This window comes from Xenopus tropicalis, chromosome 1, assembly GCF_000004195.4.
Source record: "Xenopus tropicalis strain Nigerian chromosome 1, UCB_Xtro_10.0, whole genome shotgun sequence".
Lineage (NCBI taxonomy): Eukaryota > Metazoa > Chordata > Amphibia > Anura > Pipidae > Xenopus > Xenopus tropicalis.
The window spans coordinates 214,846,831-214,873,915 of NC_030677.2; the positions used below are offsets into that span (position 1 = coordinate 214,846,831).

General features: G+C 48.4%; 1 protein-coding gene across 3 annotated transcripts in view; it reads left to right on the forward strand.

The window, feature by feature from the left end:
• Positions 1-27,085, forward strand: part of LOC116408244 (sushi domain-containing protein 1-like) — a 64,756-nt gene that overhangs the window by 29,850 nt on the left and 7,821 nt on the right. For all 3 annotated transcript variants that reach the window (XM_031895018.1, XM_031895019.1, XM_031895020.1), the window contains 5 exons: positions 1,452-1,549; positions 2,012-2,201; positions 4,667-4,760; positions 6,448-6,703; positions 7,702-7,741. In XM_031895018.1, coding sequence (XP_031750878.1) covers positions 1,452-1,549; positions 2,012-2,201; positions 4,667-4,760; positions 6,448-6,703; positions 7,702-7,741 — 678 coding nt within the window. The remainder of the gene's footprint in view (positions 1-1,451; positions 1,550-2,011; positions 2,202-4,666; positions 4,761-6,447; positions 6,704-7,701; positions 7,742-27,085) is intronic.

Consider the following 27,085-nt stretch of genomic DNA (forward strand, 5'->3'; position numbering starts at 1 on the left):
TCTCCCTGCTCCTCACTACATTCCCTCACTGGTCTCCCTGCCCCTCACTACATTCCCTCACTGGTCTCCCTGCTCCTCACTACATTCCCTCCCTGGTCTCCCTGCTCCTCACTACATTCCCTCCCTGGTCTCTCTGCCCCTCACTACATTCCCTCACTGGTCTCCCTGCTCCTCACTACATTCCCTCCCTGGTCTTCCTGCTCCTCACTACATTCCCTCCCTGGTCTCCCTTCTCCTCACTACATTCCCTCACTGGTCTCTCTGCTCCTCACTACATTCCCTCACTGGTCTCTCTGCTCCTCACTACATTCCCTCACTGGTCTCCCTGCTCCTCACTACATTCCCTCACTGGTCTCCCTGCCCCTCACTACATTCCCTCACTGGTTTCCCTGCCCCTCACTAGTCTCCCTGCTCCTCACTACATTCTGGTCTCTCTGTCCCTCACTACATTCCCTTACTGGTCTCCCTGCTCCTCACTACATTCTGGTCTCTCTGTCCCTCACTACATTCCCTCACTGGTCTCCCTGCTCCTCACTACATTCCCTCCCTGGTCTCCCTGCTCCTCACTACATTCTGGTCTCTCTGCCCCTCACTACATTCCCTCACTGGTCTCCCTGCCCCTCACTCCATTCCCTTACTGGTCTCCCTGCTCCTCACTACATTCCCTCACTGGTCTCCCTGCCCCTCACTACATTCCCTCACTGGTCTCCCTGCTCCTCACTACATTCCCTCACTGGTCTCCCTGCCCCTCACTACATTCCCTCACTGGTCTCCCTGCTCCTCACTACATTCCCTCACTGGTCTCCCTGCTCCTCACTACATTCCCTCACTGGTCTCCCTGCTCCTCACTACATTCCCTCACAATGCCCATACCTGATGCACTCTTACCTTCCAGTTTGTGCCTGTATGTTACCCAAACACTTAGACTGTAAGCTCTACGGGGCAGGGACCTCCTTCCTACTGTGTCTCATACCACATGGCACTTACTCCCTGTGCATTTATATATATTTATTGTACAGCACTGCGTACCCTTGTGGCGCTTTATAAATAAAGTTATACATACATACATACATACTGATGACTATAAGGCAGATGGAACTTGTATCATAACCATGGCAACTAAACAGCAGTTCTACCCCCATATGTAATAAATGGCACTATGTTTGCCCAGGATCAGTAACCCATAGCAACCAATGAGATGTTTAGTTTTAAACAGTTGACTAGTAAATGCTGCCTGCTGATTGGTTGCTATTGGGGTACTGCTCCTGGGCAAACTTAGTGCCTTTTATTATATAGCCCCCCCTGCAAGATTGATCACTACAAACAGACCCCCACATCTGTAGAGTCTGGGAACCCCTGGGATAAACCATGTGACGTGGGACCCTCAGACTTTCCCAGTTGTATCTGTGCAAACTGACAATGAAGTAACTTTATTCCCTCCTGTGTTACAGCTCCGGGGAAACCGGATTTTACTCAGTATCCCAGTATTAATAATAATACGCTAAAATGGCGACTGTCAGAGACGCATGGAGTCCTTACTGGGTACCAGGTAACATTAACCCCCCTTCCTATCACCAGTTTATGAGTGCAGCTGTAATTGGGCCAGAATTAAATTAAAGGGGCCACTTTGTTGCGCTGGAGCCTCTCTTGTCCCCTTTATTAGCAAGTGAAATACAATGAGATGTTACAGTACCAGCGGATCCAGTTATGTGGGGGAGACTGACTATTACTGCCTCCAGGGGGGTATTATTGGGGTTAAATCAGCCCTATTCCCATAACTGGGGCTAATGTGATACATTTATCCGCTTTTGGTACATACAGTGAGGTATAATTATTACTCATTTGAGTCATTATATAATACTTTATTCTCCCCCTTTTCTTTGACATGAAAGAGAAGACAAAGGGGGGCTACAAGAGTATGAGGGGATTATATATTCAGCCAGCCCCCCTTCCTTTCCCCCTGTACCCCCAGTCTGGGAATAAAACCATAATATTTGTGTTTCACCCCCAGCTGAACATCTCGGCCCATAGAGAATACGATATTACCTTCAGTGAAACAGAATCTCATTGGCTGGGACCCAACGTGACAGAGTTTAATATGGAGCTCAGAAACGGAACCAACTACACTGTGACTCTCCGAGGCTTCACTGTATCTGGGCCCGGGGAACCTGCAGTCTGGGCTCACGAGACTTCTATAGGAGGTAATGGGTGTGGGGGTCAGTAGCAATACCCATGTGATAGGCTGAAATATATTTTGCAAATATTTACGTTTGATTTGCAGTTAAAGGAGAAGGAAAGGTACAAACTCTTTATCAGAAAGGTCTATATAAATACAGCCATAAGCACTCACAGAAACGCTGCACTGAGTCCTCTGTCAAAAGAAAAACTGCATTTCTTGCCTTCTATTCTATACACATAGTTCTCCAGGGCTCGGGCTTGAGCCTGCTCAGCTTCTTTATCTCTCCCCCTCCCTTCTCCTCCTCTCCCCTCCCCTCCCTGCTGTAATCTGAGCCCAGAGCTACCAACCAACAGTGTGTGAGAGACTCAGGCAGGAGAAGGAAGTTACATCACAATGAGCTAAAATGGCAGCTGCTCTCTTAAACAAACACAGAGAACTTCTAGGGCTGTTACTCAGGTAGATAAAGCTTTCTGCAGAATAAATATAGGCTTTAGCTGGTACAATGGTGGTGAATCTATTGGCAGTAAACTGCCTCAGTAGCTTTCCTTCTCCTTTAAGCCACTAGGCAGCAGTCCCTAAGGTTGACTACAGACAGGGGCCCCCAGGGAAATGTGTAGGGGAAGGTGATAGACCCAGGAATTGGGATAGAGGAGAAACCATTTTGGCCTGACTGGGATCTAATGTGGGCGCCAAACCTCTAGCAGGTGATTAACCAAACCAGGTCCGGGTGCAGCAGCCTGGCATCCCCGGGGTTAGTTGGTGCCCAGTTAGGAGCTGTGGAACCCACCTCAAAGGTCAGAGGCAGCCAGGCCAGTGAGTGTGGGCAGATGTTGCCCCAGTAAGAAGTTATTTGGGGTAGTGACCCCATAGCAAAGCCTGGGTACAGCATGTAGGGTGCAAGTTAGTCCTACAGGGGGCAATAGGAGCAGCCATATGGGCAATGTGTTCCGATAGCAGGGAATAGCCCATCTCTGGGGTGGTTTCCTACCACCCAAGGGCCAAACTAGGGTACCCCAAGCATAATTACCCCGTCTCTATGGCCATAGAAACCTTCAGTAGCCACAAACCTTCAAGTGATACTGACGCTAAAAACTCTCATGATATTTATGTACATTTGGGGGCACATTTACTAAACAATCTTGAGAAAAAGTAGATTTTTCTTTTACTTCTAGATATTTTCAAGATTTAGGAATGGCTTTTCGCCAGTACTTGATTTTTCCGATATTGTTTCTCGAAAAATTCGAGTTTTTCAGAAATTTTCCCTGAAAAACTTGAATTTTTCAAAAATAATTCTTATAATTTGTGATTTATTAATGTTTAGTCAACCTATTTGACTTCAGCAGGTTTGATCTGTCGAGTCCCATTGAGCCCTATGGAGGCTTAGAATAGTAGCGGGATAGAATAGTCAGTGACAACTTGTCCTTGGCACATTTTCAAGGGGAAGTTAATCCCCTCATTGTTTTCTATTTCACCCAATTCCAAGGGGAAGTTAATCCCCTCATTGTTTTCTATTTCACCCAATTCCAAGGGGAAGTTAATCCCCTCATTGTTTTCTGTTTCACCCAATTCCAAGGGGAAGTTAATCCCATAATTGTTTTCTGTTTCACCCAATTCCAAGGGGAAGTTAATCCCATCATTGTTTTCTATTTCACCCAATTCCAAGGGGAAGTTAATCCCATCATTGTTTTCTATTTCACCCAATTCCAAGGGGAAGTTAATCCCCTCATTGTTTTCTATTTCACCCAATTCCAAGGGGAAGTTAATCCCCTCATTGTTTTCTATTTCACCCAATTCCAAGGGGAAGTTAATCCCCTCATTGTTTTCTATTTCACCCAATTCCAAGGGGAAGTTAATCCCCTCATTGTTTTCTGTTTCACCCAATTCCAAGGGGAAGTTAATCCCATCATTGTTTTCTGTTTCACCCAATTCCAAGGGGAATTTAATCACCTCATTCTTTTCTATTTCACCCAGTTTCAAGGGGAAGTTAATCCCATCTTTGTTTTCCAAGAATGAGCGCCAATGCTCCTAAAATGGCTGCTGGAGCACTTCCTGTTTGGTAAAAATAAAGAGAATCCTCTGTATTTTTACCAAACAGGAAGTGCTCCAGCAGCCATTTTGGAAACAAAAGTCTGTTTAAACTCAAATTTTTTAAGATTATATATTGAATTTTTTGAGTCTTAACGATACCGGCTCGAAAAATGTGTGATCTAAACAAAAACTTGAAATTTTCATACAACCGATTTTAGTATTGTGATATTTATTAAATACAACAATGATTGTGTTATGAGGGGGATTTGGCCATAAGAGAGATCCGGCACTTCCCCGGCTGAGTAACGGCCAAAAAGGACCTTTAAGCTGCATCCCAGGCAGCCAATCAAACTGCAGGGGCAGCACATAATCACATCTATAACACTCACAGCACGTTTATATTAAATGATAAAGATCCATTGGGTCAAACTAATTCTATTTTCCTTTCCTTGGTAACAGAACCTCCGGAGCCAATAAACAAATGGATAGGAGTAGCCAACCAAGCCGCCTTCTTTCTACTTCATTCTGTTCCCTCTCAGCACGGACCAATCAGGTTAGTCATAAAGGAATTAACCCCTCAATCTTGTGATTGCTTTTTGCATGAAATTCCGTCGGCTCAACACAAGTTAATGCTGTAGGAATGAAATCATTTCATGGTGTTGGCAGAACACTGGGGTAACGAGGGGTTACTTTGTAAGGGAAAATCTTCCCTCTGACATTTGGGACTTTTATGGTTTCAGTCTCATCTTTTCTCCACCACCTCATTCCCTCTCTCTGTTGGAGTTTCTCCTCTAGGCCCCCTGCTGGGTTCACTCTATACTACTTCTCTGCCCCTTCAGTACCAGCTTTATACTTATAATGCCCAAATCTGCCTGTCTATCCCTGATCTCTCTCCATCTACCTTTACAGACTGCCTTTCTGCTATTTCTTCTAAAACAGAATTCATTATATTTCCCCCAACACCTTCCCCTGTCCCTCAGGTTCCACCAACACCTTCCCCTGTCCCTCAGGTTCCACCAACACCTTCCCCTGTCCCTCAGGTTCCACCAACATCTTCCCCTGTCCCTCAGGTTCCACCAACATTTTCCCCCGTCCCTCAGGTTCCACCATCTTCCCCTGTCCCTCAGGTTCCACCAACATTTTCCCCTGTCCCTCAGGTTCCCCCCCCAACACCTTCCCCTGTCTCTCAGGTTCCCCCAACATCTTTCCCTGTCCCTCAGGTTCCCCAACACCTTCCCCTGTCCCTCAGGTTCCACCAACACCTTCCCCTGTCCCTCAGGTTCCCCAACACCTTCCCCTGTCCCTCAGGTTCCACCAACACCTTCCCCTGTCCCTCAGGTTCCCTCAACATCTTCCCCTGTCCCTCAGGTTCCACCAACATTTTCCCCTGTCCCTCAGGTTCCACCAACATTTTCCCCTGTCTCTCAGGTTCCCCCAACATCTTTCCCTGTCCCTCAGGTTCCACCAACATCTTCCCCTGTCCCTCAGGTTCCACCAACATCTTCCCCTGTCCCTCAGGTTCCACCAACATCTTCCACTGTCCCTCAGGTTCCACCAACATCTTCCCCTGTCCCTCAGGTTCCACCAATACCTTCCCCTGTCCCTCAGGTTCCACCAACATTTTCCCCTGTCCCTCAGGTTCCACCAACATTTTCCCCTGTCCCTCAGGTTCCACCAACATTTTCCCCTGTCCCTCAGGTTCCCCCCCCAACACCTTCCCCTGTCTCTCAGGTTCCCCCAACATCTTTCCCTGTCCCTCAGGTTCCCCAACACCTTCCCCTGTCCCTCAGGTTCCACCAACTCCTTCCCCTGTCCCTCAGGTTCCACCAACATCTTCCCCTGTCCCTCAGGTTCCCACAACATCTTTCCCTGTCCCTCAGGTTCCCCCAACATCTTTCCCTGTCCCTCAGGTTCCACCAACATCTTCCCCTGTCCCTCATGTTCCCCCAACATCTTTCCCTGTCCCTCAGGTTCCACCAACACCTTCCCCTGTCCCTCAGGTTCCACCAACATCTTTCCCTATCCCTCAGGTTCCACCAACATCTTCCCCTGTATTTCAGAATCCCCCAGTACCTGCCCCTGCACCTCAGGTTGCACCTTCCCCCACCTCAGGTTCCGCCAACCCTTTACCTCAGCTCAGATACAAGTAAACACTTATTATGTGATTTTGGGGTGTGGGTGCATCTGCTATTCACCTCTTCTCTACTCTTCCTTCCCTTAATATCTCATTCTCTCCCCAGTTCCTATGAGATAATTATCGCCCAGGGCTGGAATGGGAGCCTGAGGCAGTTATGCACCAGCTACACCAGCACACTGTACAACTCCAGCCAAGTTCCGACTCTGTACACTGCAATGCTACTCCCAGCTGAGAATGTTACAGGGAGTATGAATGTGACCCTCGGGGATGGGCGGCACGATGGCACCTTCTACAATGCTCCTCTGAGATCAGATCAGAACTACACACTCTACGTGAGAGTCACCAGTACATGGAAGAAGGTAGGGGGTCTCTACTCCCCAGGTTTATTCCTAGAGGTGCATTGTCTGACTTTCGGTTTGGGTGTATTGGGTGAATGGAAGTCATGTGACCATTAATGGCAGCTGGGACGTTGTATCAGGAGTCAGAACCAGCAGTGCAGGGAAGGGAAAGGGACAGACACAGTGACAGTTACACATAACTATAAACCCAGTGAGAATGAGGAATGAATGGGTATTGGGGAGTTGTATCAGGAGTCAGAACCAGCAGTGCAGGGAAGGGAAAGGAACAGACACAGTGACAGTTACACATAACTATAAACCCAGTGAGAATGAGGAATGAATGGGTATTGGGGAGTTGTATCAGGAGTCAGAACCAGCAGTGCAGGGAAGGGAAAGGGACAGACACAGTGACAGTTACACATAACTATAAACCCAGTGAGAATGAGGAATGAATGGATATTGGGGAGTTGTATCAGGAGTCAGAACCAGCAGTGCAGAGAAGGGAAAGGGACAGACACAGTGACAGTTACACATAACTATAAACCCAGTGAGAATGAGGAATGAATGGATATTGGGGAGTTGTATCAGGAGTCAGAACCAGCAGTGCAGGGAAGGGAAAGGGACAGACACAGTGACAGTTACACATAACTATAAACCCAGTGAGAATGAGGAATGAATGGATATTGGGGAGTTGTATCAGGAGTCAGAACCAGCAGTGCAGAGAAGGGAAAGGGACAGACACAGTGACAGTTACACATAACTATAAACCCAGTGAGAATGAGGAATGAATGGATATTGGGGAGTTGTATCAGGAGTCAGAACCAGCAGTGCAGAGAAGGGAAAGGGACAGACACAGTGACAGTTACACATAACTATAAACCCAGTGAGAATGAGGAATGAATGGATATTGGGGAGTTGTATCAGGAGTCAGAACCAGCAGTGTGTGTGAATGGATAGAAGCCGAAATGATTATTATTACAATGTTCTTCCTGATTGGCTGTCTCATTGTCCCACGACAGGTGACTAAATCGTCCTGCACCAGATTTGGCCCCTTCCGCAGTAAGTTGCCCCTGTGACGTCTCCATGCTCGTGGGCATCACCCCAGGAAGTGCTACTGCTAATTAGTTGCCATGGGTTACTAGACCCGGGGGAAACTTTGCAGCTGTATCTGCGTTGCCTTTATAGAGCTGCGACTGTAAGATTGGGATTGTTCAGTGCTTTGATTTACGGACATTCAGTGGGGCAAATCCAGCGCTGTGGGGCAGTAATTGTACCCCCTGTACCCCATGGTGCCACAGCCCCAGCTGGATACGGTTGGCACACGGTTTCCGGCAGACTCATTCGCTGGCTGAATAGAATTCACTAGATGCAAATTCCTTTGCACCAATCACATTCATCCTACAGACAGTCTGTCTAAAGTCTATAGTCTGACTTAAAGGGGAACTAAACCCTCCATAAAGCAGGATGGATTATTGTACAGCTTTGGCACCATAACAGGACACTGCAACATCAGGGGGGGTACAGACTGCTGGGTTGTTATTCTGGGATAGAAAATTGGGTTTAACCCCTCCAGCTCCAGTTGCAGGAACAAAGAACATTGAGCCAGAACAGCTAATCATTCTCATTGGAGGGTTATTTTTAATATTGATAGGACCTCTGGTTCTGGGGAATGTTCTATAGAGCAATACAGCCCTTATGGTCCTGGTCAGAACCCATTAGTGAGTCGGCTGGGCTGAACCAGATACGTGAGATCATACAGTACTAGTAATTAGTGGCTCATAGTCAGCTGATCAACGACTATAGCAGCACATAAGTGATCAGTGTTAATTATTAGTGAGTAAGTAGTTAGTAACTCTGTATTAGTGAATAAGTAATAAGTGGCTCACAGCGAGTAACTGATCAGTCATAATAATAGTCTCTAAGTTATTATTGGTACTGACCAGTTATAGTAGTAGTGAGTAGGTGACTAGTAGTAGTGAGTAGGTGACTTGTAGTAGTGAGAAGGTGACTAGTAATAGTGTAGTAGTGAGTAGGTGACTTGTAGTAGTGAGTAGGTGACTAGTAGTAGTGTGGTAGTGAGTAGGTGACTAGTAATAGTGTAGTAGTGAGTAGGTGACTAGTAGTAGTGAGTAGGTGACTAGTAATAGTGAGTAGGTGACTTGTAGTAGTGAGTAGGTGACTAGTAGTAGTGTGGTAGTGAGTAGGTGACTAGTAGTAGTGAGTAGGTGACTAGTGAGTTTCTAGTAGCAATTACTTAATGAGCTTACTGAGCACTCAGTGATTTCTGAAACTAGTGGGGAGTAAGTGTAGTAATATTTGATTTGTGAGTCTCTAGTTAGTAAGTGATTAGTAAGTGTGTAGTAGTGGGTAAGTTATTTGTGAGTCTGTAATAGTAAGCCATTGATTGGTGACTGATTACTAGTGAGGAAGAAATTAGTAAGTAGAACAAAATCCCAGACAGGTTACTCACTACTACAGATGCACTAAATTAAAAAGGGCCTGATTCACTAAAGTGCGATAAAACGTGCGCTATTTTTATTGTGCGGTAAAATTTTTACCGCGGCTTAATTTTGGCGATTTTTCGCACGATTCACTATAAGCATACTTGCGCTTTTTTACGCGCGGTATTTCAATGCGATAAATAGCGTGCGCGGTATTTTCCGCTATTTATCGCATGCGCTAATTGTCGCGACAAACCTATCGCATGAAATACGCGACAATCTGCAGCATAAAATTGCGACATTTTGCCCTGGGAGAGCACAGAGTGCTAGAGAGGTGCTGTATAAATGTTTATTTGCCAAACCCCCCCCCAAAAACAATAAAAATATAAGTAAGAAAAAAAAGAAGTGCTAGAGATAATAAAATGTGGGGGGGCATATAAGAATATTTAGCCAAATACTTAGGGGGCCATTTGCTAAAGTGGCTTAAATTAAGTGGGAGATTTTAGACACAGAATAAATGGCAAATATGTTATGGGCACTTTATTAAACGGGGACAAATATAATATTGCGATTATTCTGGCAACAAAACATTGGATTGGCAGTTATCCCACTCGCCAGAAAATACGCTACGTACTAATTAGCGCAAGTTTTACTATTCAGCAAAATGGGCTAAAGGCAAAATTGTTGGCAGAATATTTGCAAACATTTAACCCATATAGCATATTGATATGTTACTGATAAATGTAAGGGTGTAGGGGAAACTACATGAGAGTATAGAATACCATATCAAGGAAGGAAAAATAATTAGACATTACTCAGTTCAAATGTATAAAACTAAAACCTTTTATTTAAAATAAAAAAAAGGGGGGGGGGAAAAAAAACTTAGGGCTTGCTGCCCTTGAGTTCCTGAAAGTCCCTCCTCAGTTCAGCAACTTCCCCCCGGAGCTGGGCCACCTCAGCCCTCATATTGTCCAGGTCCTCCTGCATGGACCCATGTTGTGGGCCTTCCTCAGCAGGAGAACCTGGTGGCTGGCATCCGGGGGGCTGGGGGGGAACCCAAGGGCCGGGGAAAGTGGGCTCAAACTGAGGGAGGAGTAATGGGGGGGGTGTCCGGGGCCTCCATGGCCTCCTCGGCCTCGGCGGCCTCCTCGGCCTCGGCGGCCTCCTCCCCCTTGTCAGAGTCTGGGGCCTGTGGGGCCTGGTCGGGCCTCTGGGGCCAATTGTTGGGCCTCGGGGGCCGGTGGATGGGCCTCGGGGGCCGCAAGTCGGGCCGCTGGGGCCGGTAGAGGCTGGAGGGCCTGGGGTTGGGCCTGGGGAGGAGGCGCCAGCTGAAGTTCTGTGAGATAGTATTGCAAGATGTTATTTTGTGTAATATATTATATATATATATATATACATTCATACACCATCATAAATAACAGGGCCCCTCACAACAACATTTTTTGGGCCCCCCTCCTCCCACGCCCCCAATGGCCCCTCCCCCTGTGAACCCTCACATCAATACAAAGGACACACAGACATTGTTAGCCAGGGCCCCCTAAAGCATTCGTGGCCCTTCCCCAAATGACTCACACTATGGGCCGCTCCCTGCTGCTTCCCCCCTGCTTTAAACTTATTTATGTGTAGCCCACTTTTGGTAATTCTCTGTGCTGCTACCTGCTGATTACTTGTTCTTGGCGCTACAGGAGTCCTGAGCCCCCGCTTACTATGGGGGTTAATAAGGATTTCTCCCTTAAAGGCGTGCCTCCACCCAGGGATGGTGTTGTGGAACTATATTCCACCCCCTGGGAACTTAACAGTCTCTAGTACCTCTGCTTGGATCCACACACAGCCCCCAGTACCTTGCCCCTCCCTGGGGTAGTAGCTTACCGGCAGGTAGGTGATCCTTGGGCAGGAAACAGTCAGATACACAACTGATTTGATGCAGAAGATTGACTTGGTTTATTAGGGCAGGACCTCTCCAGGAGTGGCACATATCATTTCATACAGTAATGCAGGGCTTTACCTCCTCACTACTCATTGAGAGCTTTCTCCTGTTGGGCAACTCACGGTACTCACGCCAAGTGTCTCCTTCTAGGTGATCTCCCCGGTACTCACGCCAGAAGGCACCCCCTCTTGGAGTTCTTCCCGGTACTCACGCTAGGCAGTCTCACCACAGGCAGCCCACCCCGGTACTCACGCCTAAGCCCCCTCAGATACAGCCTCCTGGGCTAGCGGTGACCTTGTCCACCTACCTAACCACTTATGGCCCTGCACTCCGGCTGATGTAATGCCGGGAGGTCTTAACCTCACTTCCACTCCTGGAGGGGCAATGTCCGCCCATTCTAAACTCCTGGTGTCCTACATATCACTCCTAGAGCGACCTATTATAGAACTACTATCTAAACTGTGCCAGGGGAGCACACTACCTGAGCAGCCCCTGGGCTAAAATGTCTGACCCTCAGCACATGGCTGCATCCCCTTATATGGGCCTATGCACCACCCTGTGGCCATATCCCGAACTGCAGGTATACACCCTGTTAACTGTTTAACAACCCAGTCATCCCAGTGTCCCTGTTTCCCAGCACCACCCTGTGGCCTGTCCTAGGGGTTCCTGTCCTAAGGGCCCATTTTTGGTAAACCCCTACATTCTCCCCCTACGAGAAAATTGTCACCTCCTGGCTGACACACATTCTACCAAATACATTACATTTACCATGTTGTTAACATCACGCTTCACAGCTCCTCCAGGAGACTGCCAGGGTACAATGGATGAACTGGAAAGGAAAAGTGAGAGAAAACAAAATCCCCACCCTCCAAGTCTTTGTGAAAGTCCCCACAAGAGTCTCTATCCCCTTTAGACATTTCACACTCAAAAAGAAAGGAAAGGACAATCTATTTGCCCAAAAATCAAACACATTCTTTATTTTACAGCAAAGAAAATAAAGGCAAACTTTTCCTGGCCCTCCCCTCCTCCTTGAGGGAGTCCAGGTCCCAAGGTGCTCCCACCTTGGGCTCTCCTCCACCAGCCGGTGGCACTTTCAGCACAAAGAGCCCTCCTGGGCTAACTTAGAACTTTCCCACTCTGGGATAAACTGCAGACTCCTCACTCCCAACCAGCCGGTTGGCTGCGGTCTTGGCTCTCTCTCTAGCCACCAACAGTCTCTGTACTTGAGAAAGTGAGTCTCTCCTTGAGAAGGGTACCCAACATTGGTACTGCCTCCTGAACTGAAGAATCCCCTCCTGGGGCTAACTCTTTGCCTCCGGGGCATTGCTCACACCATGTGACTGAACCGGATTTTTATGTCCTCATAGGGAGCATAATAGTTGGGATGAGGTTTCCTTACCGACTTCCCATTTGGCAGAGTCACTTCCAAATAGAACTGCTTTGGCTCCGGACTTTTCCTGCCACAACTATGGACTGTGTGACGCAGCACTGTGCGGCCCCACCACCACTCTTTTTCTATGGCCCGGACAAACCTCCACGCAGCCATCTTTTTGCTTTGGTTAGGATGGGTTAAGGCATGACCAATCCTCTTTTCCTTGGTGGATATCTCATTCACTACCCACTCATCCAGCATCTCTTCCATCTTTTCATACACCCATATTGGTGCGTAAGGCATAAAATACCCCCACAGTCTAAAAATCTTGTAATTGATCACTCTCTGTATGCGTGACACTCTACAGAAAATGTCTGGATCTGCCTTCCCTGGCAGCACCCAGAACTCTTTCTCTTCCTCCTTGGGAATCTTTCTAGGTGCATAGAAGAGGTCTGGTAACTTAAACAAGGCAGGACTGTATTCATCCTCCTCAGCTTCCCTCAAGTCTTCCTCCCCAGCAGGAGTACTACTTGTGGCAGACCCAGGGGCTCTTGCCTCAGCAAGGCTTCCCTCCCTCAGGACCTGGCTGTATGAAGGGGGCGCTGATATCTCTTCAGCCCTCACCTCTAAGTATGGGAGCATGGCAGCCTCGGCCACCTCTTTGACACAGTCACTCTCCCCTTGGGGATTGCTTTGTAGTGGGACCCCCTCTATGGGCAGTGCGGGTATCTCTGGGGAAGATGCGGGAGATATGGGTGCTGAAACCTCCCTTGGGCTCTCTCCCTTAACCGTCACCCCCTGGGGCTCCCCACTCACTGTTTCATCAATGGCGCAGCATTCGCCAACCTGTGGCGCAGGTGCTGCCGCCTCCTCAGGCTGCTTCTCTAGTGCTGGGATAGCCGCCTCTTGGGCACTGACACACTCCGCCGCCACTCTCTGTTGCGCGGTCGCCAGTTTACCCGCGTTCAGCTTTGCCATCAGGGCCATGATGACTCCATGCCCTGTGCTCATTACTTCATCCCTCAGTGGGCCACGCCAGCATTGGTAGCCGCACTGAGCACAACGCCCCTTGGGCCGGTGGAGGGCTAGGTATGCCTCTGCTCCGCATTCCCCACACAGCGGTACCATAGTTGGGTCACCCTGTGGAGTGATCTTTTCGGCAAACAGGCCCAGCCACACGTACCGGAAACCCTCATCATAGGCAATCTGCGGTTCAGGTAGGGACTCTAGGCCCGCGCTACCACTTGCACTTTTAGCAGACATAGCTGGGAAGTAGTGTAGCAGCCAGTCCCACACGCGTCTCTCACTAGATGCTGTCTGGGAATTTCCCAAGATGGCCGCCATGACGTCGACACTCATTGTCACGCCCCTGCTCAGCTCTTGGCGCACTTTCAAATTCCTCTTATTGGCCGCAGACCCTCACGGGGCGGTCACTTGACACGTCAACTACACGCCACCCCCTGGCCCGCCTCTTTCTTGTGAGTCTTCCTAGGCTCTCTTGGCGCCAACTCTCTGCAATCCTATTGGCCAGGAGCCTTCCCTGCTCCTCTTTCGCGCCAACTCCCCTCTTGGGATGCGGATCAGGGGTTGCCCAATTCTAGCCTGGTCGGAAGTAGGGTACTGTAGTTACGCTAGGCCTCAATTCCTTTAGGGCCCTTTCTTCTAAACGGTTCTCAAAACCGATCTCAGCAGTGCCTCCAAATGTAGCCCACTTTTGGTAATTCTCTGTGCTGCTACCTGCTGATTACTTGTTCTTGGCGCTACAGGAGTCCTGAGCCCCCGCTTACTATGGGGGTTAATAAGGATTTCTCCCTTAAAGGCGTGCCTCCACCCAGGGATGGTGTTGTGGAACTATATTCCACCCCCTGGGAACTTAACAGTCTCTAGTACCTCTGCTTGGATCCACACACAGCCCCCAGTACCTTGCCCCTCCCTGGGGTAGTAGCTTACCGGCAGGTAGGTGATCCTTGGGCAGGAAACAGTCAGATACACAACTGATTTGATGCAGAAGATTGACTTGGTTTATTAGGGCAGGACCTCTCCAGGAGTGGCACATATCATTTCATACAGTAATGCAGGGCTTTACCTCCTCACTACTCATTGAGAGCTTTCTCCTGTTGGGCAACTCACGGTACTCACGCCAAGTGTCTCCTTCTAGGTGATCTCCCCGGTACTCACGCCAGAAGGCACCCCCTCTTGGGGCCCTTCCCGGTACTCGCGCTAGGCAGCATCACCACAGGCAACCCACCCCGGTACTCACGCCTAAGCCCCCTCAGATACAGCCTCCTGGGCTAGCGGTGACCTTGTCCACCTACCTAACCACTTATGGCCCTGCACTCCGGCTGATGTAATGCCGGGAGGTCTTAACCTCACTACCACTCCTGGAGGGGCAATGTCCGCCCATTCTAAACTCCTGGTGTCCTACATATCACTCCTAGAGCGACCTATTATAGAACTACTATCTAAACTGTGCCAGGGGAGCACACTACCTGAGCAGCCCCTGGGCTAAAATGTCTGACCCTCAGCACATGGCTGCATCCCCTTATATGGGCCTATGCACCACCCTGTGGCCATATCCCGAACTGCAGGTATACACCCTGTTAACTGTTTAACAACCCAGTCATCCCAGTGTCCCTGTTTCCCAGCACCACCCTGTGGCCTGTCCTAGGGGTTCCTGTCCTAAGGGCCCATTTTTGGTAAACCCCTACATTTGCATATGTATTTGAAAATAGATGTGTATATATATATATACACACAATAGGAAGTGCTGGGAAGCTGCACACCATAAGGAACAATAATACCCGGGTGCCTGTGGCAAAACAAAATCCAGACAGGCATGGGGTGACAGCACACACAGGATTCTCACAAGGAGTCACAAAGATGTGAAATAATATTCAGAGGTTTATTGTGACCAATGTTTCAGTTCCTCACTGGCATTATGGTTGAACGTGATGGACGTATGTCTTTTTTCAACCCAACTTACTATGTTACTATGTAACTTTCATCATCCCTGACATTTCTTACATTTGTACCTTTAGTTCAAATTACTTGCTAAATCTTTTACTGAACGTATACTGTAACAGCATAATAAAGTACAATAATTACCTTCCGCAATTTCAGCGACCAGTTCTGGGCTCCTGCGCTTCAGGTCGGACCACAGACGCCGGAGCTGGTGGGGGCCCACATCAAGGGCAAACCCGGCGAGCAAACCCTCTCTTAGCTCGGCCAGGATTGCCCTCTTCCTCTCGTGGACCCCTAAGTCCCCCAGCGGTGGCTGGTCATATCCTGCACGCAGGAGCACGCTGATAATATAGCGCCTCCCCCTGGTAGCAAGTCAGAAACCCCAGGCATCTCCTCTCAGTTTGGTGGCTGCAGGCTCAATAACACAAAATGGCCCCAAGTCGCACATGTCACAAGATTACAAAATCGCCACAAAATGTCCGCAATTTGCGAGATTACAAAATTGCGGAAAAAAAAATTGCCAAAATATACATAGTAATGTATTTTGCGCGAAAAAAATATTCGCCGCTACAGTACTGTATATTAGTAGGGAAATTCCATACATGCCAAGACTTTAGTAAAATTGAGTAGAAAGACACAGACTGAATAAATAACACTGTAAGTCCATATTTTATTGTCAAAAACTCATTTACTGTACTTTTCTATAATTCGCATAGCCGACTGCGATATTTAGCGCGCAAAAGTTATAGTGAATCATGCGATCGTATTCTTTTCAGCGCGGAAATTAACGCATGCGGTAAAACTAGCGCGAGAAATACCGCATGCGAAAATGGCGATTTTTCACACGCGATAATACTATGGTGAATTGCGCGCAAATTAATTTGCGTTTTTTAACGCAAAAAAGCGTGTAATAATTTTTATCGCCCTTTAGTGAATCAGGCCCATTATGTATGTTCAGTTATTAAAGTAACGGCACACGTGGTGTTTTTATGTACAAACACAAGCAGACTGAAGCTGATTGGAGCCACGTGTATAATATTGCACTTTCCCTGCAGTAACATTTGTTTCCCGTGATCCATTGCCTCAATGCGTCATTGCATAAATGTAACGGTGATGGGGGGGGCCACTAATGCTGATGCGGGGGGCCACTAATGCTGATGCGGGGGCCACTAATGCTGATGCGGGGGCCACTAATGCTGATGCGGGGGCCACTAATGCTGATGCGGGGGCCACTAATGCTGATGCGGGGGGCCACTAACTCAGTAACATTGAGGATTGCTGGTGCCATTTGAGCCACGTGGGGCAGTTACTATTGGGTTTGCGTTACAGTCAGTGTTCATGGGAAGTTCTTCAGCCAAAGCCCAACACTCTCTGCCCTGCCTGTCTGGCATCTTTCTGCCCCTCACAAGTGTTTGCCATTAGGCTGATGCAATTCATTCCCATGTGAGGGTATTGGGGTAATTGTGACATAAGCCTTAGCCCTGCTCATTTTGCAGCCAATGACTGAACATACTATCTGGTTGCTGGGGTCACTTATCCCGGCAACCAAACAGCAGACTGACTGTGAGGCTGCAATGTTTATTGTATAAACCAGAAGCAGTGATGTAACTACATGTCAGGCCTGGGGGCAACGTCTGCACCCCCCAACCTGCCCCCCACCTGGAACTTGCAAGTGGGTACCTGCAAATGCTTGGGGGCCGGGGGGGCTATGGGAAGGGGGGCAGGCCAAAATGAAGGTCACTCACAATGTATTTATAATTATAAACTAAAAGTGTAACGGCTGCTTTATAGGGACCTGCCACTCAGGCATATAGAGCTGTATAATAACAGTCTTTTGTAAATGAAACATGAAACCCAAACTGTTTTTTTATTAAAACATTTATACCTGTTATAAAGGCATTCTGAGCTGTCAGTTATATATTGCCCCCCCCCCCCCCTCTGTGCCTCGGGCTGTCACTTACTTTCATTTTCCATTCAGCACTTCCTACACGTCACTGAAATCCCCCTTATTCCTTTCTATTCTGTTCCTTTCCCAGCACAATGTGCAAAGCCGACAGCACCAGGAATCCGTTCATTATCTCTGAGCAAAGATTTTGTGCCCCCGGGTATCAGTCTGTATCTCGTGCCCCCGGGTATCAGCCTGTATCTCGTGCCCCCGGGTATCCGTCTGTATCTCGTGCCCCCGGGTATCAGTCTGTATCTCGTGCCCCCGGGTATCAGTCTGTATCTCGTGCCCCCGGGTATCAGTCTGTATCTCGTGCCCCCAGGTATCAGCCTGTATCTCGTGCCCCCGGGTATCAGTCTGTATCTCGTGCCCCCAGGTATCAGCCTGTATCTCGTGCCCCCGGGTATCAGTCTGTATCTCGTGCCCCCAGGTATCAGCCTGTATCTCGTGCCCCCAGGTATCAGCCTGTATCTCGTGCCCCCGGGTATCAGTCTGTATCTCGTGCCCCCGGGTATCAGTCTGTATCTCGTGCCCCCGGGTATCAGTCTGTATCTCGTGCCCCCAGGTATCAGCCTGTATCTCGTGCCCCCGGGTATCAGTCTGTATCTCGTGCCCCCGGGTATCAGTCTATATCTCGTGCCCCCGGGTATCAGCCTGTATCTCGGCCAATTACATGTGAGACTAAAGGTGGCCGCCCCAATTGGAATGTGCCGGTCCCCTGTATTGGTGAGTACTGACCCAAATCATTAAATCCTTACTGTATATCAACTGGGTTATTCCCCAGCACAATGTACTGACCCAAATCATTAAATCCTTACTGTATATCAACTGGGTTATTTCCCAGCACAATGTACTGACCCAAATCATTAAATCCTTACTGTATATCAACTGGGTTATTTCCCAGCACAATGTACTGACCCAAATCATTATATCCTTACTGTATATCAACTAGGTTATTTCCCAGCACAATGTACTGACCCAAATCATTATATCCTTACTGTATATCAACTAGGTTATTTCCCAGCACAATGTACTGACCCAAATCATTATATCCTTACTGTATATCAACTAGGTTATTTCCCAGCACAATGTACTGACCCAAATCATTATATCCTTACTGTATATCAACTGGGTTATTCCCCAGCACAATGTACTGACCCAAATCATTAAATCCTTACTGTATATCAACTGGGTTATTTCCCAGCACAATGTACTGACCCAAATCATTATATCCTTACTGTATATCAACTGGGTTATTTCCCAGCACAATGTACTGACCCAAATCATTATATCCTTACTGTATATCAACTGGGTTATTTCCCAGCACAATGTACTGACCCAAATCATTATATCCTTACTGTATATCAACTGGGTTATTCCCCAGCACAATGTACTGACCCAAATCATTATATCCTTACTGTATATGAACTGGGTTATTTCCCAGCACAATGTACTGACCCAAATCATTATATCCTTACTGTATATGAACTGGGTTATTTCCCAGCACAATGTACTGACCCAAATCATTATATCCTTACTGTATATCAACTGGGTTATTTCCCAGCACAATGTACTGACCCAAATCATTATATCCTTACTGTATATCAACTGGGTTATTTCCCAGCACAATGTACTGACCCAAATCATTATATCCTTACTGTATATCAACTGGGTTATTCCCCAGCACAATGTACTGACCCAAATCATTAATCAGAGGGGGACACTCAGGGGGCCACTCGCAGTGTAAATAGGGGTCTGTAAGGCTCGGTGCCATGTAAATAATATGCCCCCCCACTAATAACACCCTATTTAGGATTACCCAATAGCACATACTAATAATAAGTATATTTATATGAAAATGGTTTATTTAGATGAATCAGGGTTTTACATATGAGCTGTTTATGTGATATATTTGTATAGAGACCTACATTGTTTGGGGTATAGTTTCCCTTTAAACAGGAATACAGGGACCATAACAGGGAACCCCCCCAGGCTAATAACCCCCCTCACATGACAGACAGGAGGCCGTTACTGTATAAAACACGCACACGTATGATGTATAACGTGTATGTATGTGCTGTGTAATCAAGCGATGATGATGATGATGTGCGTATAAGGTTATTTATAAAGTGCTGCTCGGATATGTAGCTCTGTACAACCTTACAGCGTAGGGAGGTGCCCCCCGGGAGCATTATAATAACTATAAATATATGGAGATTAAGTGCCCCCCCCCATACTGAACTGGGAATTGTATGATAAGGAATGAGCTGAATGTGTCACTAATAACCTGTGTGATTATAATAACTCCCTGTACCTTATTCTTATTCCAGCCCAGTGTTACCTGTCAGCGCTGAAAGGAATAAACCTGATTGGGGGAGACAAGGAATCTTATGGCCCAGGGGAACCAGTGAGAGTGCGGTGTATGGGGGGGTATTACCCTACAGATGTGGCAATAAGGTGTATGGGGGGGTATTACCCTACAGATGTGGCAATAAGGTGTATGGGGGGGTATTACCCTACAGATGTGACAATAAGGTGTATGGGGGGGTATTACCCTACAGATGTGGCAATAAGGTGTATGGGGAATGGGGGGAGCGCCGCGTGGGATAATCCTGTTCCCTGCACAGGTAATTACTCCCCCCCAGCTAATTACTCCCCCCCCGCTAATTACTCCCCCCCAGCTAATTACTATCCCACAGCTAATTACTCCCCCCCAGCTAATTACTCCCCCCCAGCTAATTACTCACCCCCCAGCTAATTACTCACCCCCCAGCTAATTACTCACCCCCCAGCTAATTATTCCCCCCCCAGCTAATTACTCACCCCCCAGCTAATTACTCACCCCCCAGCTAATTATTCCCCCCCCAGCTAATTACTCACCCCCAGCTAATTACTCACCCCCAGCTAATTACTCACCCCCAGCTAATTACTCCCCCCCCAGCTAATTACTCCCCCCCCAGCTAATTACTCCCCCCCAGCTAATTACTCCCCCCCAGCTAATTACTCCCCCCCAGCTAATTACTCCCCCCCAGCTAATTACTCCCCCCCCAGCTAATTATTCCCCCCCAGCTAATTACTATCCCACAGCTAATTACTCCCCCCCAGCTAATTACTATCCCACAGCTAATTACTCCCCCCAGCTAATTACTCACCCCCCAGCTAATTACTCACCCCCCAGCTAATTACTCACCCCCCAGCTAATTACTCACCCCCCAGCTAATTATTCCCCCCCAGCTAATTACTCACCCCCAGCTAATTACTCACCCCCCAGCTAATTATTCCCCCCCAGCTAATTACTCACCCCCAGCTAATTACTCCCCCCCAGCTAATTACTCCCCCCCAGCTAATTACTTACCCCCAGCTAATTACTCCCCCCCAGCTAATTACTCCCCCCCAGCTAATTACTCCTCCCAGCTAATTACTCACCCACAGCTTATTACCCCTCTCCCTGGGGGTAAATCCCCTTCCCTTATACTAGGAATCCTGGGAGTATTTAATGCTTGAAACTATTATTATTAATAATAAATACTAAATATAATATAGCAACATATTCCACAGCGCTGTACAACAGATGGGGATATACAGTACATGAAAACATCAAGAGGAATTCTGGGGTCCGTGTTGATATAGTAATGACCAAAACTGCCCCATTTCACCTGAAAATTTTCTAATCCATGAAAAAATTCACAAAACGGCAAAACCTAAATTTCAACCTAAATTTCACAAATGCATTGGAGCCAATGGGAGTATTTTCCATGGTGGGAATTACTGATTGTTTTACAGCCTGTTACTCTGTCTATTGAGCCTGGGCACGGAACAGCGGTTGGGTTGGGCTGTCCCCACTGACTTAGTCCCACAGGATATTCCTGTACATGTGACTTCCTGCTCCCACCCACAAACATGGAAAGCCAAAGGGCACTGTTCAAACAACCTCACCCCCAGCCTGACCCAATACCTGACCCAATCACACCATGAGCTGGGCTCAGCTTTGTGCCATGTTCCTATCACTGCAGAATCACCCAGTGGGTCGGGGGGGGGTAATTACTGTTTATCATACAGTTGTGTAACACCTATTTCAGCTCAATAGCTGCCTTCCCGGACTAGTACCAGTAGAACATGGGTTACACTGTACTCTCTTACCCAGAATGGGCCTTCGCTAAGTGGAAGAGGAAGGTGAGGGGGTTGTGCAACTACACCTCTCTTGCTGCTATGCAGAAAAATGAAAACAGAGGGCGCCAGAGGTTCTTGCAAATAACAAAGTAATAAGTGTTTATTGAACATCCACAGGGTTTACTTACAATACAGCTTCAGAGGCCATTGGTACATGCAACACATACCGAGTGTATATTCAGACTAACACTCTCCTGCGGGCAGACTGGCAGGAATCTCCCTTCACCTCTGCGACACACCCTGTAGTGGATCCCTCAGGGAATTCTCTATCCTGATTCCCTATTCACTTGGATCCCTACACTACAGGCAATGTGGCCTGGGAGACCTATCTCCAGAAAAACTGCAAATCCTATGCAGGAGCTCAATGCTGCTCATTCTAGCTCAACCTTAACTGCCTTACACCCCTAGAGTGGTACTGGTACGGGGGCCCAACCCTAACTGCCTTACACCCCTAGAGTGGTACTGGTACGGGGGCCCAACCCTAACTGCCTTACACCCCTAGAGTGGTACTGGTACGGGGCCCAACCCTAACTGCCTTACACCCCTAGAGTGGTACTGGTACGGGGCCCAACCCTAACTGCCTTACACCCCTAGAGTGGTACTATAAAGGGAGCTACACCTGCCACTATCTAATGCCTCATTCACGGGGCCCTGTTCCCCGACTTCACTGGGCCTGGGCCCATGCCCTGGGCTCTCAGCACACATCCACCTTGTCCCTAAGGTGGAAGCAAACAACAGGAAGGTGCCACTCCTCTCCCAACACTATACCAAAGTCAGGCAGGATGTGGTCACTATACCTTCTAACCAATAGCACACATATGTTAATGAACTCACTTAGATACATTCCCTTCTGCCCAGCAACTAAGGGAACTGAACCTGTAGGGATTTAAAGCCATAGGGACCATTTAACCCTATGGGTCCCTACATTTACCCCTGGGAAAAACCCATTTCGTCCCGACAATGGGGTACAATATCAAACATATCACATTACCCACAGAATACCATAGCACCATATGACAGCCTCTTCTGGTAGTCTCTCCAGAGCACTACCGGGTAACAATGGTCACTGAAAAACAAGCAAAGCATTTCAAACATTGCAACATATCAACAGTGCAATCAATAACATTGGAGCAGAATGGGGTACCAGGCCTCCCCCCTATTCCAGTTCCTTTATCACCACTGACAGTCCTTCCAGAGCAGAAATCAGGGCAGACCTCAGTTCAGAGTCTTTGCTTTTCCCAACGGCTTGGAAGGGTCCCACCCAGCAGCGCATTTGGCATTGAGGGCATTTAGCAGCAAAACCACGCAGCTCCCTGGTGACCTCCGCATTGCACTTCCCACAGCAAGGAACCATGACCCTCCTGCCTTCACTGTCAGACTTCTGTATAAATGTGCCTCGCCAGACATACCGCTTGCCACTATCAGGCTTTGTTCCAAACGTGCCACGCCAGATGTATCTCTGGCCCATTTCAGTCACTGGCACTTCCCCTGTGGCACCACCGGAAACTCCAGCTGGAGTGTACTTTTCCTCCCAGCCATCCCAGCGGGCATCCGCCATTCTGCGTGGGTATGGGCTTATGGCCTTCCGATGCACACAGAGTCACTGGAAAGATACTCTCACAGTCCCACAGCTTATGGGGGTACAGAAACAGAATGCAGCAGTCTCCCCTCAGCAAGGATTAGAGATAATGCGCACACCCAGGTACAGAGCAATACCAGACATCCGTCTTCCTCTATTGCTTTCCTCAAAATGGCGGCGATGACCTCACATCAGGGATCCTCCCTGGTCAACTCGCGCCAAAACTATTCACTCGCGCCAAAACATATGCATGCGAGACTTAAATGACAGGCAGTAACTGCAGCCAATGGGAGTAATGGAAAAGAACCTCAGAACCCGAACCCACGGCCAATTACTTTGCGCCTTTCACGAAGTGACCAAGCAGCTTTCTCTACTGCATCCAGCAGTGCCTGCGCTTGTCACAAAAAATTAAAGAAACATGCACCAGCAGCTTAACCTTCGAGCCCCACGCCTTTTGGGCGCCAAATGTAACCTCTATTTCAGCTCAATAGCTGCCTTCCCAGACTAGTACCAGTAGAACATGGGTTACACTGTACTCTCTTACCCAGAATGGGCCTTCGCTAAGTGGAAGAGGAAGGTGAGGGTGTTGTGCAACTACACCTCTCTTGCTGCTATGCAGAAAAATGAAAACAGAGGGCGCCAGAGGTTCTTGCAAATAACAAAGTAATAAGTGTTTATTGAACATCCACAGGGTTTACTCACAATACAGCTTCAGAGGCCATTGGTACATGCAACACATACCGAGTGTATATTCAGACTCACACTCTCCTGCGGGCAGACTGGCAGGAATCGTACTTCACCTCTGCGACACACCCTGTAGTGGATCCCTCAGGGAATTCTCTATCCTGATTCCCTACTCACTTGGATCCCTACACTACAGGCAATGTAGCCTGGGAGAGCTATCTCCAGAAAAACTGCAAATCCTATGCAGGAGCTCATTGCTGCTCATTCTAGCTCAGCCCTAACTGCCTTACACCCCTAGAGCGGTACTGGTACGGGGCCCAACCCTAACTGCCTTACACCCCTAGAGTGGTACTGGTACGGGGGCCCAACCCTAACTGCCTTACACCCCTAGAGTGGTACTGGTACGGGGCCCAACCCTAACTGCCTTACACTCCTAGAGTGGTACTGGTACAGGGACCCAACCCTAACTGCCTTACACCCCTAGAGTGGTACTGGTACGGGGGCCCAACCCTAACTGCCTTACACCCCTAGAGCGGTACTGGTACAGGGGCCCAACCCTAACTGCCTTACACCCCTAGAGCGGTACTGGTACGGGGGCCCAACCCTAACTGCCTTACACCCCTAGAGCGGTACTGGTACAGGGGCCCAACCCTAACTGCCTTACACCCCTAGAGTGGTACTGGTACGGGGCCCAACCCTAACTGCCTTACACTCCTAGAGCGGTACTGGTACAGGGACCCAACCCTAACTGCCTTACACCCCTAGAGCGGTACTGGTACGGGGGCCCAACCCTAACTGCCTTACACCCCTAGAGCGGTACTGGTACAGGGGCCCAACCCTAACTGCCTTACACCCCTAGAGTGGTACTGGTACGGGGCCCAACCCTAACTGCCTTACACCCCTAGAGTGGTACTGGTACAGGGCCCAACCCTAACTGCCTTACATCCCCTAGAGCGGTACTGGTACGGGGGCCCAGCCCTAACTGCCTTACACCCCTAGAGTGGTACTGGTACGGGGGCCCAACCCTAACTGCCTTACACCCCTAGAGCGGTACTGGTACGGGGCCCAACCCTAACTGCCTTACACCCCTAGAGTGGTACTGGTACGGGGCCCAACCCTAACTGCCTTACACCCCTAGAGTGGTACTGGTACGGGGCCCAACCCTAACTGCCTTACACCCCTAGAGTGGTACTGGTACGGGGGCCAACCCTAACTGCCTTACACCCCTAGAGTGGTACTGGTACGGGGGCCCAACCCTAACTGCCTTACACCCCTAGAGTGGTACTGGTATGGGGGCCCAACCCTAACTGCCTTACACCCCTAGAGTGGTACTGGTACGGGGGTCCAACCCTAACTGCCTTACACCCCTAGAGTGGTACTGGTATGGGGGCCCAACCCTAACTGCCTTACACCCCTAGAGTGGTACTGGTACGGGGGCCCAACCCTAACTGCCTTACACCCCTAGAGTGGTACTGGTACGGGGGTCCAACCCTAACTGCCTTACACCCCTAGAGTGGTACTGGTACGGGGGCCCAACCCTAACTGCCTTACACCCCTAGAGTGATACTATAAAGGGAGCTACACCTGCCACTATCTAATGCCTCATTCACGGGGCCCTGTTCCCCGACTTCACTGGGCCTGGGCCCATGCCCTGGGCTCTCAGCACACATACACCTTGTCCCTAAGGTGGAAGCAAACAACAGGAAGGTGCCACTCCTCTCCCAACACTATACCAAAGTCAGGCAGGATGTGGTCACTATACCTTCTAACCAATAGCACACATGTTAATGAACTCACTTAGATACATTCCCTTCTGCCCAGCAACTAAGGGAACTGAACCTGTAGGGATTTAAAGCCATAGGGACCATTTAACCCTATGGGTCCCTACAGTTGGTTGCGTTATTATGTGCAACTGCAGTTGTTGTGAGGATACTTGTGCATTTTGGCATGAAACCCTGCCAGTCTGTACAGGTACATAGCACTCAGTGCACCTATTAATGCAAGGGGTCCCCAGGTAGGTATTAGCACCTACAGAACTGGGCTCAGGTATCTCAGCACCCGGCACCAACAGGTTTCAGTGCAATTATATTCAGTTTTGTGTGGCAACTACATCCGGTGCATCTGCCCCTCGGGCCCCAATTCTGCTGGAATTATGGGAACAAACTGCTTGTGGGGAAAACATGGTTATTTGTATCCAAAATAGCACTTTGCACTCGCAGCTCAGCCTTATTAACCCTTAGTGAGATATTGGTGCATGTGGGGCAAGTCTGCCCCTGAGGGCAATACAGAGGGTCCCAGTGCCCCTGAGGGCAATACAGAGGGTCCCACTGCCCCTGGGGGCAATACAGAGGGTCCCACTGCCCCATAAGCTTTTCCCAATGAGAGTAAATTGCATATGGTGTATAGTAACAGCCTGTCATGTTTCTCTCTTATAGAGCAATGCCCGAAATCTGCCCTCTCCCTGGGTACAAATGTGCAGCTTGATCCACCCCAGGATTATTATCTGCCCAACACTGGGGTATCTGTGAGGTGCCCAGGGGGGTATAAACCCTCACGGGGTAATATAACCTGTAAGGCTGAACAGGATAAGTCTGTGTGGGATGTAACTGCCCCCATTCTCTGTGTGGGTAAGTACCATATGTTTAGGGGCATAACAGGGATCATGTGACTGTTACAGTCTGCCCCTGAGGGCAATACAGAGGGTCCCACTGCCCCATACACTGTGTGGGTAAGTACAAACAGGGAGAATACATGGACATACAGTACAGTACATGTGTGTGAATACTGTGGTTTTTTTGGACATAGAACATCTGACGGTTTTGGTGTCTCTATGTAGATTAGTGTGATAGAACATTTGGGTCTATATAGATAAGATACCCGGTCTAACTGTGACTGATAGGTGCCCATGTCCGGGATCATGCATTTGTTAATAATGAAATCAACCATGATGTATACTTACTGAGTATAACTGTACTGTCTGTATTCCAAAAACCAAAATAAATAATAGAAAACTTACCATTCTGTTTATATCTCCATTCCACAAACCAATGGTTGAGATACCTGATTGGGCGCTCAGTATGGCTATATTCCTATAATCAGTGATAACGAGGTGCTGTGTAGATGAAACAGTATTGCAGATAGCAGGCTTGAATATAATAATGTATGGGATGTAAATAAACGGATTCACCCCAAGGGGATGGGGAAGGTAGAACTCAATCACGTGGCATATTTGCCCATTTGTCTCTTCTTATTCTGGGGAACCATATGTCCCTCACGTGAAGAGTTAATGGCGTAAATATATAAATGAGGGTCTAAAATGGGAAT